Source organism: Spea bombifrons, chromosome 5, assembly GCF_027358695.1.
Source record: "Spea bombifrons isolate aSpeBom1 chromosome 5, aSpeBom1.2.pri, whole genome shotgun sequence".
NCBI classification, from domain to species: Eukaryota; Metazoa; Chordata; class Amphibia; order Anura; family Pelobatidae; genus Spea; species Spea bombifrons.
The window spans coordinates 48279794-48296581 of NC_071091.1; the positions used below are offsets into that span (position 1 = coordinate 48279794).

The following is a 16788-nucleotide window of genomic DNA, read 5'->3' on the forward strand; positions in this document are numbered from 1 at the left end:
AAAATGGCCGATACTAAATTTTAACCCCATGATCCCTTTGATCATGGGGTTAAATTTAGCCAATGGTAGAGGAAGCCAATTTTTGAAATCCTGATGAACTGCAAATATTATTAGAATCAGCCATTTAGCCTGTGCGGTACGTGAGTAACCATCTCAACGCTGGAGCGCCTTGCATTTTTACTGCAAAACTTATTTTTGCTGTATAAGTGATTTTTTTTTCTCCCTTTACCATCATTTCTTTGGGATTGTAAGGGGAAAGAATGGTGTGTGCTTCTGCGAGTGAATGTATGGAAAGTATGGTGTGTGCTTCTGCGAGTGAATGGAGATATGAAAGGCGTGTGAATGGTCAGTAATTAGGGTTGAAGCCTTGACGTGGCATTACTGCTCACCTAAGAAGTTAAATTATGGCACAAAAAGTACATATTTGCAAAAACTACACCCCTTGGCGCATCAAATGAGGGGCTGCATGTGTTTCTAGTACAAACCTGAAGTGCGCAAGACACAAATGAACATGTCGCTATGGTTAGAAAAAACATTTTCTAGCCAAAGCGACATATTCCATCATTATTTGTGAACTCAACTTTTGTCCAAGAAATACATGTAACCCCTCATTTGAAGCTCCAAGGGGTGTAGTTTCTTGAAATGTGTACTTTTATGTACCCTAATTTAACTTCCCAGATGTCTAGACCACTTTAACTTCAGATATGGCAGATTGGAGAATCTTGTTAAAAAATTGTCTTAAAACATTTAGGGGTGATACCTGCATTTAGACAGCTCTAGACAGCTGGAAAGTTAAATTATGGTACATAAAGTATATATTTTCAGAAACTACACCCCTTGGCGCATCAAATGAGCAAGACATAAATGAACTTGTCGCTTTTAATTTAATTTTTTTTTTATTTTTAGAAGTGTGATATTCACTTATTTGTTGTGCACGTTAGATTTGTGATACAAATACAACTAAGACCTCATTTGCTGCAGCTGGGGGTGTAGTTTCTAAAAATATATAGTTTCGTTGGCATATTTTAACATCCCGGGCAGCTAGAGCTGTTTAATTGACGGCAGCCATGCATTAAATTTAAAGATGTCTTTTGTGATAGTCTAATAAATTTTACTTTTAGCTATACAATATTAGAAAAACACAGTCTACTGTTCTCAATTTCTGTTTATTTTAGACCGGTTACCTACTACAAATATTTAGCAACACAGCTTTTGATATTAGAGTTTAGAAAAATTACGAACTAGTTTTTATTGAGTCGGAAGTGACAAATTACACTTTTTTCCCATTTTTGGCTTTATTTTGCAAACCTAATGAGACATACACATATAAAAATGTATATTTGGAATCTGCTGGGTGTGCTGGTTTGTATAGTTTATTCCCAAGAAATTTACTTCTAAACGCGTTTAAACGTGAGATGCACCAAAATGCCGAAAACCAGCTTAGCACCAGGTTGGGAAATGGCTTAGCAGCCAAGGGGTTAATTTAATAAGGTTAATTTAAGGTGCAGTTAGTTGTAAAGGGGGGGAACTAAAGGGGAATCTAAATCCTGGGGGCAGTGAAGATTAATCCTGTATCTTAATTAATCCTGAACAAATCTGTGAATCTATGAGGGCAGAGTGGCATATGTGGGGAGGGCAGAGTGGCATATGTGGGGAGGGCAGAGTGGCATATGTGGGGAGGGCAGAGTGGCAAGCCTGGGCTGAAATGTGCATAACTGGGGGGAAGGGACAGGTTGGGAAATAAAAACAAGAAATGCATTTTTATCAAAGTTTTTTGTATTCTACTGTTTGTTTTTACCACCCTGTTTGTTTATTAAATGTTTTAAAATAAATGAAAAATTTACATTTATTTTTTTATCCGATTAATCGAAAAAATAATTGGCCAACTAATAGATTATGAAAATAATCGTTAGTTGCAGCCCTAGTACTTGGTGATGTGAGGCTTAATGCAGCAGCTAGGCCATGGAAACCCAACTCCTCAGCTATGGAATTAGCAAATCGTTGGTGACTTTTACGCACCATGCGCCTCAGCACTCTGTGACCCTGCTATGACACTTTATGCGGTCTTCCGCTTCGGGGCTGAGTTGCTGCTGTTCAAAAACACTTCTACTTTACAATAACAACACTTACAGTTGACTGTGGAATATCTAGCACGGATTCAATTTCTTAAACTGACTTATTGCAAAGGTGGCAGCCTATAACAGTACCACGCTTGAATTCAATGAGCTCTCCACAATGACCTGTTTTCCCCCACAAATGTTTGTAAATGCAGACTGCATGGCTAGGTGCTTGATTTTTTACACCTGTGGCAATGGGTCTGATTTAATAATTAAGAGGTGTTACTAATACTTATCAATATAGTGTATTTTCCACTTGTCCCAAATCAAATCACCTTTTCTATCATAAGGGCATCCAACCCCATCTAATGCCAGAAAAGTTGCCACATTAAGTTTTAATTGGTCACTATCCAAGCACTTTGTCATTTATAGCCCAGGAAAATATGCACTAAATATGCACCATTCATACTGAGATGATAACGTGTATCGTTTGGCCACACTTATATTATTGTATTTGTTCCTGTTGGATAGTTTATAAACTTTCCTCATTCTCTGGTCATTGTATTAATTACAGTGGAATATAATTTTCTGGCTGGTCAGATAACTTTTATATATAAATAAAAGTGTAGCAGAGATAATCAGCACTAGAATATTACAATTGAGTTAGCCAAAATAAATGGAGGACATAAACACTTCTTCAGGGTAACTGTATAGATATTATTTCAGAAAATTCAGTTATAAGGCAAACTTATATTTGATAACTCTGGACTAAAGGTATGGTTCAATTTTCTGGTATCCTTGCAAATACAGAGGGGGGGGGATTCTGCATAATTCCCCATATGCATTTTCCCCTTTGTCCATTGATCAGGTTTGGTTAAACGCATTTCTATGCACGTGATATACTTACCTACAGTCAGCTCCAGCACTGGCTTTGCAAATGCTGCCGAAGGAATCTGTTCAGACCCCTTTGCAGATGCAGCCACCAAACAATCAACGGCAAGAATCGTTTGACCACAGAGGAGGAAGAATAAGGCATATTAGAAACAAACTGGAGCTCTTCCTGTTCCTGACATGCTGGAGTTAACAACCTGGATATCTTATGGCACATTCCACCACGGACAGAATCTATCCATTCTCCTTATCTGATTTTCCTTAATCCTTCCTGTCTTAATCCTTAATCCTTCCTGTCTCAATAATGGATATTTCTATTAAGGGTGCTCCTAAATGCTTCCTGGACACAAGGCATAGTACCCGTTTACTTCTTCATAGACCGCTGGGAAGAATAATATCCTTTAGGTTCTTTCTTGAGTTTCATAAACACCCAAGTGTCTGCCTTAAATATGAGTATGAACTAAATCTACCAAATCTTGCGTCTCTCTTCCTTAACCACAATATAAAGTATATAATTTCCAATAATGAAATAGGGGGTTCACCTCTGGGTTTACATTCAACTAAAACCCCATTACCCTCTACAACTTTAATATAAGTATTCTGCAAGGTCAAATTGCCTATGTGTTCCCTTTCAAATTGGGTGTCAATATCCATGTTTACAACATTGATCCATTAACCTTTCAGCTAAAGAAGTTCTATTTGTAAAGAAGCAGTGGGATAAGAAACAATAGTCATCTACACAGAGTACTTCTACCTTCTCTTTTGTAAGAACATTCGAGGGTAAAAGGAAGTTTTTAGGAATTATGTTAATGTCACTCCACAAGAGCCAAAATTGCCTTGCCCTTTAATTAGTTTTTCAAAATATACAATTATTGGTCTGCTCCATACCAAAAACATTAGTGCACAAAATAGTTTAATCAGAACATTATCCACATTCAATGGGTTCTGGCAAAATATTGACATCCAATTTATACGTGTCCCAGCTCCCCACACTGAAATGGAGTCTGGTAGTCTGTAATCCCAAACAGGAAGGGTGCAATAATTTCAGCCCACTGCTCCTTAAAAGGCAATGAGGTGTGGACTTTTTTTTTTTTTTTTTTGCAAGTGACTTGCCAAGATTAGTTTGGCATTGCTTTTCTGCTCATCTGTAGCAGTTTGTGTTATGCCATCTCCTTCAGGACAGTCTGTGCCTCCAACACAGCTTCTCTATTTGAGTCGTTAACAACTGATTTGTCTCTTGTTGCACAGCGGTAGCATGCAAGAGGGCCTTTCAAACTTCATCCAAAAACCCCCCAGAATGTTGCAGAATCTTGTAATACCTTTTTTTATTGGACTAACAGTATTTAAAATAATAGATGAGCTACAAAATCATACAGAGCAACAAAATGTCATCCTGTAAAGACTAAATTCATGTTGTTAACTCCATCATGCCAGAAACAGAAAGGAAGCACTCCAGCCTTCTACTAAAATAAAACTGTGACTTTGACACAATAGCTAAAGGGTTTGTAAATTACCGTATTTATCGGCGTATAACACGCACTTTTTTAACTAAAATTTGAAGCTGAAATCCTACCTGCGTGTTATACGCCGATAAATCCTAGAGCCAGTGGCGGAACTACCGGGGTCGCAACTGCGACCGGGCCCTGTAGTTCTGCCAGTCAGGGGGGGCCCAAGGGGTGCCGAGCGGTTGCTGAAGACAACCGCTCGGCAACTCTCGGGCCCCCCTGACTGACAGAAATCCAGGACTCCTCTGCTGGCGGCCGCCGCCTTCCTCAGCCTCAGCCGCCCGCCTCAGCCTCAGCCGCCTGCCTCAGCCTCCGCCGCCTGCCGCCTGCCTCAGCCTCCGCCGCCGCCGCCTGCCTCAGCGCTTCAACTCTTGTGTTGGAAGCGTGAGGCGTTTGTCTCGGGTGCCGGCGCTCAGCAGTGAAGCGCCGGCACCCGAGACAAACGCCTCACGCTTCCAACACAGGAGTTGAAGGTAAGTGACCGGGATGGGGTTAGGGAGAGAGAGGGGAGATCCTGAGAAGGGGGGTTAGGGTGTGTGTGTCTGAGTGTGTGTGTGTCTTACTGTGTGTGTGTGTCTTACTGTGTGTGTGTGGTTTCCCAGATAGCAGTGATTCTGATGAAGTTTTTTTTGTTCAGTTTTTTTGTTCAAAAATGGGAGTGCGTGTTATACACCAGTGCGTGTTATACGCCGATAAATACGGTACATTTTAATAGAAATATAAGCATCTGCAAGGTGGCACACTCAGCATGTAGCAAATGCTTAAGTGTACGTGATAATATATGGTTTGTACACACTGTATAAAAATAGCTTCACAATTGTAGGCTCTCTAGAAAACTTTCATATTTTTGTGTTTAGGAACATAACATCTAGATTTGTTAATACCAAGACAATGCAATAATTTGTTGTAGTCCTCATTTTTTGGAAATACAAGGCGTTATATACAAATGAAAATGCTAAAAATGTAATTCCATACAAAATGATATTGATATCAATACATGACACTGTTTAAAAACAATGTATTCACAGGATTTAACCCCTTAATGACAAAATGCATTGTTTTCAATGGGTTTAGGAGCCGCCCATTGTCCTTAAGGGGTTAAAAAAAACACTCAGATTGCTTTTTCTCAATCAGCGAAACTGTTTTGGAGATAATTTAGTTTGAAAGTAAATGACTGTCATAGCAGAGCTGGTTTTAGTTGCAACTGGTAGCCAAAATTCCCTGTCCTGAATGTACCTTTCTTCCCTTTCGATACACCCTTATGAGCATGCCAGGATGTTTATTAAAATGGGAGGAAAAACTTAACAGAATAAACTTTTAATCCTCAAAAAGGGAACTGCTGTCATCACATTTTTACAATATTTCTTTTTAACAAAATGTATTTATCAAAAATATATTTGTGACTTACCAACTGAAAGACGGGATGGACTGGCCTCTCTGCTGCAGCCCTGGCTTCTAGGTATCTTGCTCCGCTTTTGTGCTGATGGGGGATTGGCCAATACTCTTTGGACTCCACTGTTCATAGTTGATAGTGCAGTGGTAGTTAAAACTCTGCCAGGTGAACCAGATCGACTTCCAGCTTAAAACAAATTCATAAAAACAAAATTGATTAATTATATATATATATATATATATATATATATATATATACATACATATATACACACACACACTCAAAACTCATTCAAAAGTATGAGGTCACTTAGAAATTTCCTTGTTTTTGAAAGAAAAGCATTAAAAATAATATTAAATGGATCAAAGTACAGTGTAGACATCGTTAATGTTGTAAATGACTATTGTAGCTGGAAACTGTTTGTTTAACAGAGTATCTTCATAAGCATATAGAGGCCCTTTATCATCAACCATCACTCCTGTGTTCCAATGGCATGTCGTGTTCGCTAACACAAGATCATTTTAGAAGGCTAATTGACCATCAGAAAACCCTTTTGCAATTATGTTAGTACAGCTAAAAATTATTTGCTTTCCATAAGTGACCGCAAACATTTGAACAGTACTGGAGTGTGTGTATACACGCACACACACACACACACACACACACACATACATATATATATATTATACACACACACACACACACACGTAAAATAAGAAAGCTCTTCAAGGCTCATCTTAAGTGAAAGTTGTAAGGACAATGAGAGCTATCCTTCTCATTGCCTCTACTTTACCTTTATTTTCAAATAAAATGACCATTAAAGAGCTTGTTTATGGATCACAAACAAACAGTTGTTGATAACATTTAGGTTTACTATGTGTGGAAGAACCCACAATATTAAATGGGTTACTGATTTAGTTTTAAAATTTATTCCAAATATAGTCTATATTTTATGTATCATAACTACTGTAGCAATATCTGGTTGATAGATTAAAGGCTAAAACAAATTATCACACACATTTCCAGCTAATTTATCTTTCCAAATGTATGATATAACTGTAAATAAAAAAGTGTAAGGCTAAATATTTTAAGCATGCCAACAAACTTTTATCTTCACATCACTTTTATGGTAACATACTTCTTAAAATCGATTTTTTTATATTCTATATTATAGCCCAGTTTTTTAAATAGATTCTAATACGCTAAAGACATGAAAATGCTACACTGTTACTTTCTTAAAAAAATAATGTTGAAGAACTGACATTTATAGTTAAATAGGATAATGCAGCTGATAAGCTTCAGAACATCTGAAATACACGTTAAATATTTCATTAAAAGTTTTATTCTAGAAAAAGAAATCCTGTATTCAATCACATTTTCATCTTCTGGTGCATACTGAAATGATATGCGCACTATAGTTCAATCACAAATACTGGATCATTATCGATGCGTTAAAATTTTTTTTTATAAATGTTTTTATTGAAATAAATTGGCGTGACACCTCAAATTTGTGCATCATAACAGATCAGGTGGGAAAGAAAGAAAAAAAAATATAGTAACCAGTTGTGGCTTACTTTCTCGGCATCTAAGTGATAACATAAATATTGTAGTATAGAATTTATTGTAGACAGCACACAGTGGGATAACTAACTGAAAAACTAGCCTCCCTTATTTGTCCAATTGAGAGGCCAGAAGCAAAAAAAAATAGTATAGAATATCCATCTGGCTAGGTGAGATCCAATTTGCCCAACTGCTTTGCTAAACAACTTTATACGTAAGATTTATAACTTCCTAGAAAGTATTATGTTTTTTTGAGCAATTAAAAGTAAAATGCTGCACTGAATACCTGTTGAAGAAATTTATCAGAAGGCGATCCAAGAGGAGGAGACATTTCTTTGACTATTGACCTTTATTTAAGGGATAACATTCTGCAGCACTGCACAGTTAACAAGAACAAAAGTACACGAACAGATGCAACTAACTATTGCATGTTGCACAATTAGCATAATATGCTTAAGTTGTAAATATCTATTCTCTTGCAATATGCATGTTTTTTACTCCTTCGTAAAAGGAAGACTTAGCAGGTACGTCATCAGAAAATGTCCCGTGTGGACCAAAAACGCCTTCCACGACACCATCATCATGTCGATCGCGGGGGCACTGTTGTGGCAGTTTGCCTGGAGGTATAGGTGGATTAGGAACAGCAATAACCACCACCCTCCGACCGCTCCTACTTTAGCAATCAATTACACTTAACTCTGCGTTTTGCTTCCCAGATTCAGGGACAAATTACTGTTTCATCGGCCCCATAGATCCATAGAGGAAGGCATCTACCGCACCAGACCAGACCCAAGGTGCCGGCTGTGTAGAGGGGCTTCTGAGATAGTCCAATACATAGTGGCGGGATGTAAGATGCTTTCAGGGACAGTGTACACTGAATGGTACAAACAAGAAGCTGGCATTGTGTACAGGAACATCTGCACAGAGTATGGGCTAAACCCTCCCAAGTCCAAATGGGAGATTCCACAGAAGGTTGTGGAGAATAGCAGAGCTAAGCTCTTGAGGTACTTACAGATCCAAACCGACAAGTGGGTACTAGACTAGAGCTAGAGAAAATGTGGAGAGTGAATGCCAAAGTGGTCCCAGTGGTCATAGGAGCACTGGGGCTGTGACTTCTAAGCTGGGAAAGTGGCTCCATCAGACTCCAGGAACAGCTAAGATACTGCACAGAACCCTGAACACAGGCCTCTGGTAGTAGACTCAAGGTTGAGGAAGACACATACCACCAAAAAGTGTGAAAAGGGAATTATTTTTTTGTTATTTTTTTCACACACACACACACACACAACTACCATTGAGAATGTTGGGGTCGCTTATTTGTTTTTATTGGAAACAAGGAAATATCTAACTGCATTGCAAAATCATTTGCTAACGATCAATTGTTCTTCTAAAATCATAAACTTGGATTAGTTAACAACATACCATTGGAACACAGGAGTGATGGGACTCTGTATGCCTATGAAGATGTCCCATAGTACTAAAGCAGAAAAGGGATACTATATTCAAAAGGAATGCTGTTGTCGGTCACACTGGGTGGGACATAAAGCCAAGGACTAATTAGAGCGTACTTGCTGCAGAATGATTGGATGTTGTCCTACTAAGCATCACAGTTTCCAATGTGTGAGTACTGCAAAGCACTCGGTGTGTAGTTACTATGTAGTGGGAGCTGAAGCTACATGTCTGCTGTGTCCTCTCTGTTGTCTGTACAGAGGTCATGAAGGGGTGGCTATTTGGTCGGTGTGATAGCGTTAGGGATATTTTTAGCCGTTGCCCTGATTCACCAATATGATAAATGTGGAAACACAAATGTGGTGGTGGGACAACCCCTTGTATGGAGAACAGAATAGCTTTTGAAGAGGAAGGAAAGGAAATTATTAAAGATATATGGCAAAAGGCAAAAACGGAATGCCTTTTTAGAATTATAGTTGGTATCATATTAAGACTGTATACAGGAAACCTGCTGTGGAGAAACAGAATATTAAACAAAATATTAAATTCAGTTCCCATTTAAGTTTCCTTGTGCTAACAGTCATGACTACATACTTAAAAAAAAACGTATACTTATAGTGAAAGCTTAAGTTTCAAAACAGTTTGAGTGAAGGTTAAGATGAGGCTACTTTGATGATGCCAATGATGAACTATTTATAACATAGAACCAATTTTATATATATTTCACACACATACTGAAAACATTATACATATTTTGGAATTGATGTTGTAGTCTGATGTAACGTTGTTAGCTATTAAATCATCTGGACTATGGTATAATCACAATTGTAAGGAAGCAGAAATCTCAAAATGATCAAGACATTAAGACAAAGCCCGTACATGTACGGGCTCACAATGCATTGTTTTAATGGGTTTAAGAACAACCCATTGTCCTTATGGGGTTAACCCTCTCTTTTAGACAAAACAAAACTATGCTTTACAGATACAAACCATTCCAAAATGTATTTAATTTTTTAAAGATGGGTAGCTGAAAATATTTTGTAGTTTATGATTCAACATGAACGAAGGTACATGCAAGCAATGAGGTGAAAGATACAGACACATACACACATAGTCTAAGTTCTTACCAGGGTTAGCGGACTGTGGTCCTGAACAAGTGTACAGACAGTAATAGGGGAAAGGTTTGCAGTCCATGTACGTGAAAGGACAAGAGCATTAGGGAGTTGGGTAGCAAACAGGAATAAAAAAAAAGCTTTTGTCAGTTAACAGAAAAATCTGCAGAAACACAAACAGTGAGAGCCAGGGCAAAGTGGTTATTAAATGATCAAAAAAGCAAATGAAAACTGGGAGGCACAGAGTGATTATTAGTCAACGTAAAACAAATCAGAATGGGCATATAAAATGATCACAAAACATTGACAGCTGTAGTAAAAACCTTTAGTATGCCAAATGATGTTCACACTACATAATATGTTGAATGTTTCAACAAATATACTTCAACTATATTTTCCTCATATTCCTAGGGATGGCAATAATTTTATCTGTGTAATTTTTTTAAGAAAATATGAAACTTAAATAATTTTTCACAGCCTTCTTTGCTCATATTTCCCAAGGGCGCCAATATTAGTGGAGTGCACTGTATATAATATGTATAAATCACTTCTTAGTTTTAGGATCTATGCGGGAGCATGTATTTATACCTCTTTTTTCAATGGATCCCATTCAAGTCAAAGGACACGACTTAACCCTAAAGCAGAAGCTACGTAGGCAATACGTAGTTGGCAAAGTAGGCTCAAACAGTCAGATATGCAGTGGCATTCAGAGCCCCATACTGAGCAATGGCCTAAACCAATCGCTCAGATCTCTTTTCCATAGAGTACATGAGACTTCCCTCACAGTTACTGTTAGATCAGAGGGTAGCAGAGGCATTAAACTACTGGACAACCCAGAGGCTTATTTTTCCCACAGAAATATTGGTCCAAGTGGTCCATATAACCAAATTTGCACATACCTACGCAGAATACCTTGCAGTGGTGGTAGAACTACAAGTTTTCCGTGTGAAAAACAGGTCTGTCTAGTGGTTGCCAATTAGTGCTTAATAATGCTTCTGCTAAGAGGAAGGGTTTTCCATTAACTTTACCCCAACTTATGTTGTATGTGCATTAGATAAGAGGCACTGTCTAGGGAGGGAGAGAAGCTGCTTTTTTTTTTTACCCTTGCATCCCACAGGATAGGGAATGTAGGGAGGGGAGAGGCTTGTGATGGGGTCTGTGCCCCTCTAGAATGTTTTTTTTTTATTGCTTTTTAATCCACTTTAAGACATTTACAAACTCTTAGGAATGCAGGATTAATTTTGAGTTGCTACTTGCATTTGTAACTCACATGCAATTTATGGGTTAATCAATTAATTCATCTGTGAGTTGCTTGCTTTCTCAACTTGCATGAACTCACATACCCTCAACATTTGCATATACGAGTTGAGAGCCATTTATTACTAACAATACTAATTAAGCCGCCTTTTACTGCCCGAAGTGCACTGGATGATTAAAAAAGCATCAAGCATATAAAGAGCTTTTTCCATCATTGATACTGGGTGCGGCTAAAACGTAGGCAGATGTATAACTTGGTTCCTGAGGAACCAATGTTAAGCTCACTAACCCTTCTGGCCAATGTGACCTCGAGGTACAGCCCGCATGAGATCTGCAGCCAGGACAACCACGATTGCAGGATCGCAAAAGCCCTGCTGCTCACCTGTGCATTGTTCGCACACACTGTGGGAACACTGTCTTTTGCACCGCCAGAGGAACCAGGAACCCAGCAGAATCACGTGAATTTACATCACATCACTCTGCTCCATTCCTGGTTCCCGTGTTCGGTACAAGAGAGGTTGCTTGCACAGGGTGTGAACAATGCAGAGGGAAGCAGCGGCCCCTGTGGAAGTCTGCGAGCAGCACCAAGAGAGCTGCAGTGCAGGTAACGGGGGCGGGTGTATGAAGGAGTATGCATGACTGAGGGAATTAATGAGTATCTGTGAATGAATATCTGTGAATGTGTGACTGAGTATTTGTAAATGAGTGAATGAATGTTTGTTAATTAGTAAATGAATGAAAATGTGTGTGACAGCATGGATGTGTAAGTGGTTAGGAGTAGGGCTGCAACAACTAATCGATAATGAAAATCATTGCCGACTATGGGATATCTGGGGGATATAAGGCATATCTGGGGAGGAAGGCGTGGCATATCTGTGGCAGCATGGCAAGCCTGGGAGGCAGCGTGGCAAGCCTAGGCTCAAATGTGCATAACGGGGGGGGGGCAGGTTGGGAAATAAAAACAAGAAATGCCTTATCATCAGTTTTTTCTTTCTGCAGTTTGTTTTTAACATCCTGTTTATTAAATTATTTTAAATTAAAATTTAAAATTTTCTTATCCGATTAATCGATTATTGGAAAAAATAATCGGCCAACTAATCGATTATGAAAATAATTGTTAGTTGCAGCCATAGTTGGCAGCATGGCACAGGGAGGCTGTTTGAGACTAGGATGCCAAAGGCAGGCTTTTTGGGGGCAAATAGGGCATGCCCTGTACTTGGGTAGGTCCTGTGGATTCAATGCAAGGGTGTGAGGTGTGCTAGCTCGGGGCATCACATAAATCAATACTAAAGGGGGGAGAGTGGTTGGATAAATGTGGGGCTAACTGGGGACAATACACAAGGGTGTGGGGGGTGACCACATCAGTCATGTTTTCCAGGACACATAACTTTTACATATTGCTGACCAGCCCAGATAAAATGCTGCCCTGCAATATGGGGGATGTATGGACTAATGGAAGGGAACCAATTAGATATACATCCCCCATACTGCAGGACAGCATTTGATCTGGGCTGGTGGCATCATTACACAAAGGGGCAACTGGGGCAATTACATAAATCAGTACTAAATGGAGGGGCAGGCTGGAGCACAAATAGACATAGTGCTGGCCGGAGGCGATACACAAAGGGGCATAAACACAAAAGGGGGTGTCAATGACAAAGCATTGTTTGTAGTTTAGTCTGTCCGGATGTGGGTGTCAGTGTGGCAGAGCCTGTCCTGGTGTGTGTGTTTGGGTGTCTGTGTGGCAGAGCCTGTGCTGGTGTGTGTATTCGGTCATCGGTTTCCTAGCACTTTAGTTACTGTAGAAATAAATAGCTATTTAATTTTTCTTTAGTCACTTCAGAGGACAAAACTTTCTAGGCATAGAAATCAGTGAGCAGAAAAGGTTTTGTGTTATTTACTTTATTTCAATCTGCATATCTTATTAACCCCTTAATGTCCATTGACGGGTCAGGCGCGTCACGCAAAAACGGTCACTTTCTTTGCTTAAACGGTGTTGCTATAATGCCTCGATGTCGAGGCATTCAGCAACACCAATCTCGGCATCAGGAACCATGTCTGGCCCCTCCCCGGGGCATCAACATCCGGCATACACACCCGTTTTAAAAGTTTGATTGTCTCCTAAACTTCCAATGGTGTTGCTGAAAATACCAGCATTTGAAATACCTTGAGGTGTCTAGTTTTCAAAAATATATGGTTTGATGTGGAAAATTGCATTGGCCGGCTTCAAAGATACCCGAAATAGCACATGGGGCAGAATGACCAGATTTGGGAAAAAATGGTTTTAAAATAGCAAAACGCTACTTGTACTTATTACCGAATAACTTGCATAAATTTCTTAACTCAGGACAAATAGAATCAGGTTTTTTCATTAGCTTTTGCGGATGAGTAAAAGATTTTTCGGGTAAAAGTAAAAAGTTTTTTTTTTTCTTCATCATATTCTATTTTTTTTTTAATGGGAAACTAGATAATATAATCAACAAAATGGTATCTGAAGAAAGCCCTTCTTGTCCTGAAAAAAACAATATATAACGTGTGTGGGTAAAATGAGTGAGGAAAAAAATACATCTAAACACGAGCACCGCAAAAGTGTTAAAACAACCTCGGTCCCAAAGGGTACAAAAGGTAAAAAAGAACAGCCTGGTCCTTAGGGGGTTAAAGGCCGTATTTTCTCCCAGTGAAAAATGCGTGCGGCCCACGCACATACACATTTCTGATGAAGTGGCCCACTGCAGAAAAAAAACTTGGATGCCCCTGGTATAGAAGATTGTTCTCCAGTTCTACCCATCTGCGGACAGAGCCTGCAGATGTGGTTCGTAGGGCCTGTGTTAAACCAACTGCATTGTGGTAGTATAGTAAATTTGGTGCACCCATTCCTCCATGAAACACTGGAGTGTATCGCGTTTTCTTTGCAAATCTAGTTTTGTGATTTAACCAAGTATGATTGTCAACGGCACTTCGATACATTAGAAGATAACTCTTCAGGATGGGTAGCAGAATACATGCGTTTAGGGAGGCACATCATATTTAATGAGATAATACGTCCCCACCCTATTTCAAATTGCCTCCATTTCTGGATATTCTTGACTAAGTTGGCCCATAAGTTCTTTAAGTTATAATGCACAAAATGTTGTATACATTTTGTCAGATGAATACCCAGGTATATTATTGAACAGTTTCTTTAAAGGAGTGCTTTGCTTTAACCCCTTCAGTCCCAGGGGTATTTGGTACCTCAAAGCACGGAGCAATTTTGCCTTTTTTTGCACTTTGTCAGATCAGCGATTATTCTTCTTTCTTGTGAATAATGTACCCATGTAAACTAAATAATGTTTTTTCGAAGACACCCTTCAGGGATTGGGCATTTAAAAATGTAAAGCCGCGCTCGTGCCGGAAGCTGTTATATGAGATCGGGCAGCAGAAAGCCAGCGATGCTGGCTTCTGCTGTCAGGGGGGAGTCCGGGTTGTCAAACAACAGCCTGATCTCCAGTGTAGCAGCAGGGACGTAATAATGTTTGAATAGGTTGTAGGGCTGTACTTGGATTGAAAATAGCTAAAAGAATATCAGCAGCAAATAACCCTATCTTATGTTTTTTAGATCTAGTGTGAAAACCTTGTATTTGAGGAGAGTTTATGTGAGAGCTATGGCTGAGGTTCCAGAGCTAGTACAAAAAGAGTGGTAGAAAATGGACACACCTGCCTTGTACTGTTCGTTATATGGAAGGGTGTTGATTGAAATCCAGTGTATGCGTATTGATTTCTATAAACTTCTGTGGGAATGGACAATGATGTTCCCCAGAGACTTAACAAGGTTGACAATATTAAAGTTGAAAAACTGCATCTCACTGTAAGAATGTGTGCTAGCCTTCTTCCCAGTTTCCATGTCTGAGTATTAAGGGGGCTGTGCCTATAAACACAGTGTATAATAGAGCATATTAAACGAGTAAACACTAAAACTTTTAACAAAGCCAGATATAACTAAACATATGGGTTCTCCAATTAACCTCCTCCCCTGGAGAATATAACTCCGTCAAGGAGACGTGGCGATCCACAAGGGATATGTTTAGAGAAGTAGCAGTTCTTGCCATTTCTTCTCTCAAAACCTAACCATAACAGGGTGAATCTGTTGTGACAATAATAAACTTAGCGAGCGGTTGATATCATGTTTTATCTACCGTATATGTATGCTATTGTCCTACTATTAACCCTTCCCATCAGAATTAGTCCAGTCATCAGTAATGTCCTCAGTCCAAGGATCCGTCCATGGGTGACTTACAGACCAATGCCATCATTCATGATAAAGTCCATCGTGGATCCAGCTTCAATCCGCTTGGAATCCCGTTGATTGACTAAAAGATGTTTGGCTCTCACCCCTCCTAGGACGGGCGAAGACTTGATTCCAGGGTATGCAACTGAGGCCCGCTGCTTTAATGTGACTGCTCTTGATGCATTTTAACTGGATGTTTCTTTGGTGGTGGGATTGTTGCCTCTTGTGGCAGCTGGATGCTTCATGCCTTTAATTTCTCCATACCTTCTGAAGGAAAGTGTAGCGCGTGTGTATTGCCGCTGATAATAATTTTGTGGGGTACCCCCATTTGTAGTGGATCTTGCCTTTTTGTAAGGCCCCTACGATGGGTTTGAAACTACTTCTTTTAGTGAGTGTACATGCAGAAAGGTCAAAATACAGGGACATGTGTTGGTACTTCTCAGTAATCTTATTGCTCCCATAATGGCATATTTCATCTTGAAATAATGAAGACTACTATAAAATCTCTGGGAGTTGCGGTGGGTAAATTATAGTATGTTAGCAGATATGACTCCACTTCTTATGATTGAATGGACTAAGCCACTAAGCTGGATATTGTTCCTGCACAAACGTTACTAAATCAGCAATTTTTTTTACTGAAGTTGAGTGATCAATACACGGTATAAAACGGTGACCCAGGTAGCCATGTTTACTGTGCATGTGCTGTTAAAAAAATATGGCACGGGAAAGAGGAACTCCAACTAAAAGTTAACACTTCATATTCAAAATACACAACATGAAGATGTTATACATCTTACTGGCAGGCAACTTTCCTTGCACGCACCCCCTTTAACCCCTTCAAGGCCGGGACGTACCTGGTACTTCCTGGTCATAGGTCACAGCCAGAACGGGATGCACCAGGTACGTCATCGATGATCTCCCCAGCGATCCGTAGCAGCCACTCCCCCTCAATTCTGTGCACGTCATCACTTTGAAGCGAATCACGAGCACGGAATTTAAATATTTTAAAAAAACTGCGGTCTTTCAGGGAAGACACAGTACGCAAACGCCGGTCCTGAAGGGGTTAAAAAGTGCCACAGAAAAGGTGCAGTCTGCTATAAAAAAAGGGGATAAGGATGGACCCCCCGTACCACTGCATCAACAATTGAGTTTTATAGAAACGGAGACTATTAGATTTCTTTTTTATGTATATTGTTATTTTTTTTATGCTGCAATCGAGTCATGGGCCTAGTAAACCGTGTGCTGTGTAACATCCACAAAACCATGATAAACCTATGCACATAGGGTATTTCTGTGATCT

The 16788-nt window shown here is 39.5% G+C and overlaps 1 protein-coding gene across 35 annotated transcripts in view; it reads right to left on the reverse strand.

Annotated features, from left to right (window-relative positions):
* Window positions 1-16788, reverse strand: part of CLASP2 (cytoplasmic linker associated protein 2) — a 157667-nt gene that overhangs the window by 42516 nt on the left and 98363 nt on the right. For 21 of the 35 annotated variants that reach the window (XM_053467366.1, XM_053467361.1, XM_053467351.1 and 18 more), the window contains one exon: window positions 5862-6032. In XM_053467366.1, the coding sequence (XP_053323341.1) occupies window positions 5862-6032 (171 nt within the window). Of the gene's footprint in view, window positions 1-5861; window positions 6033-9982; window positions 10004-16788 lie in introns of all 35 variants that reach the window. The other 14 variants (XM_053467374.1, XM_053467348.1, XM_053467367.1 and 11 more) reach the window with 1 other exon arrangement.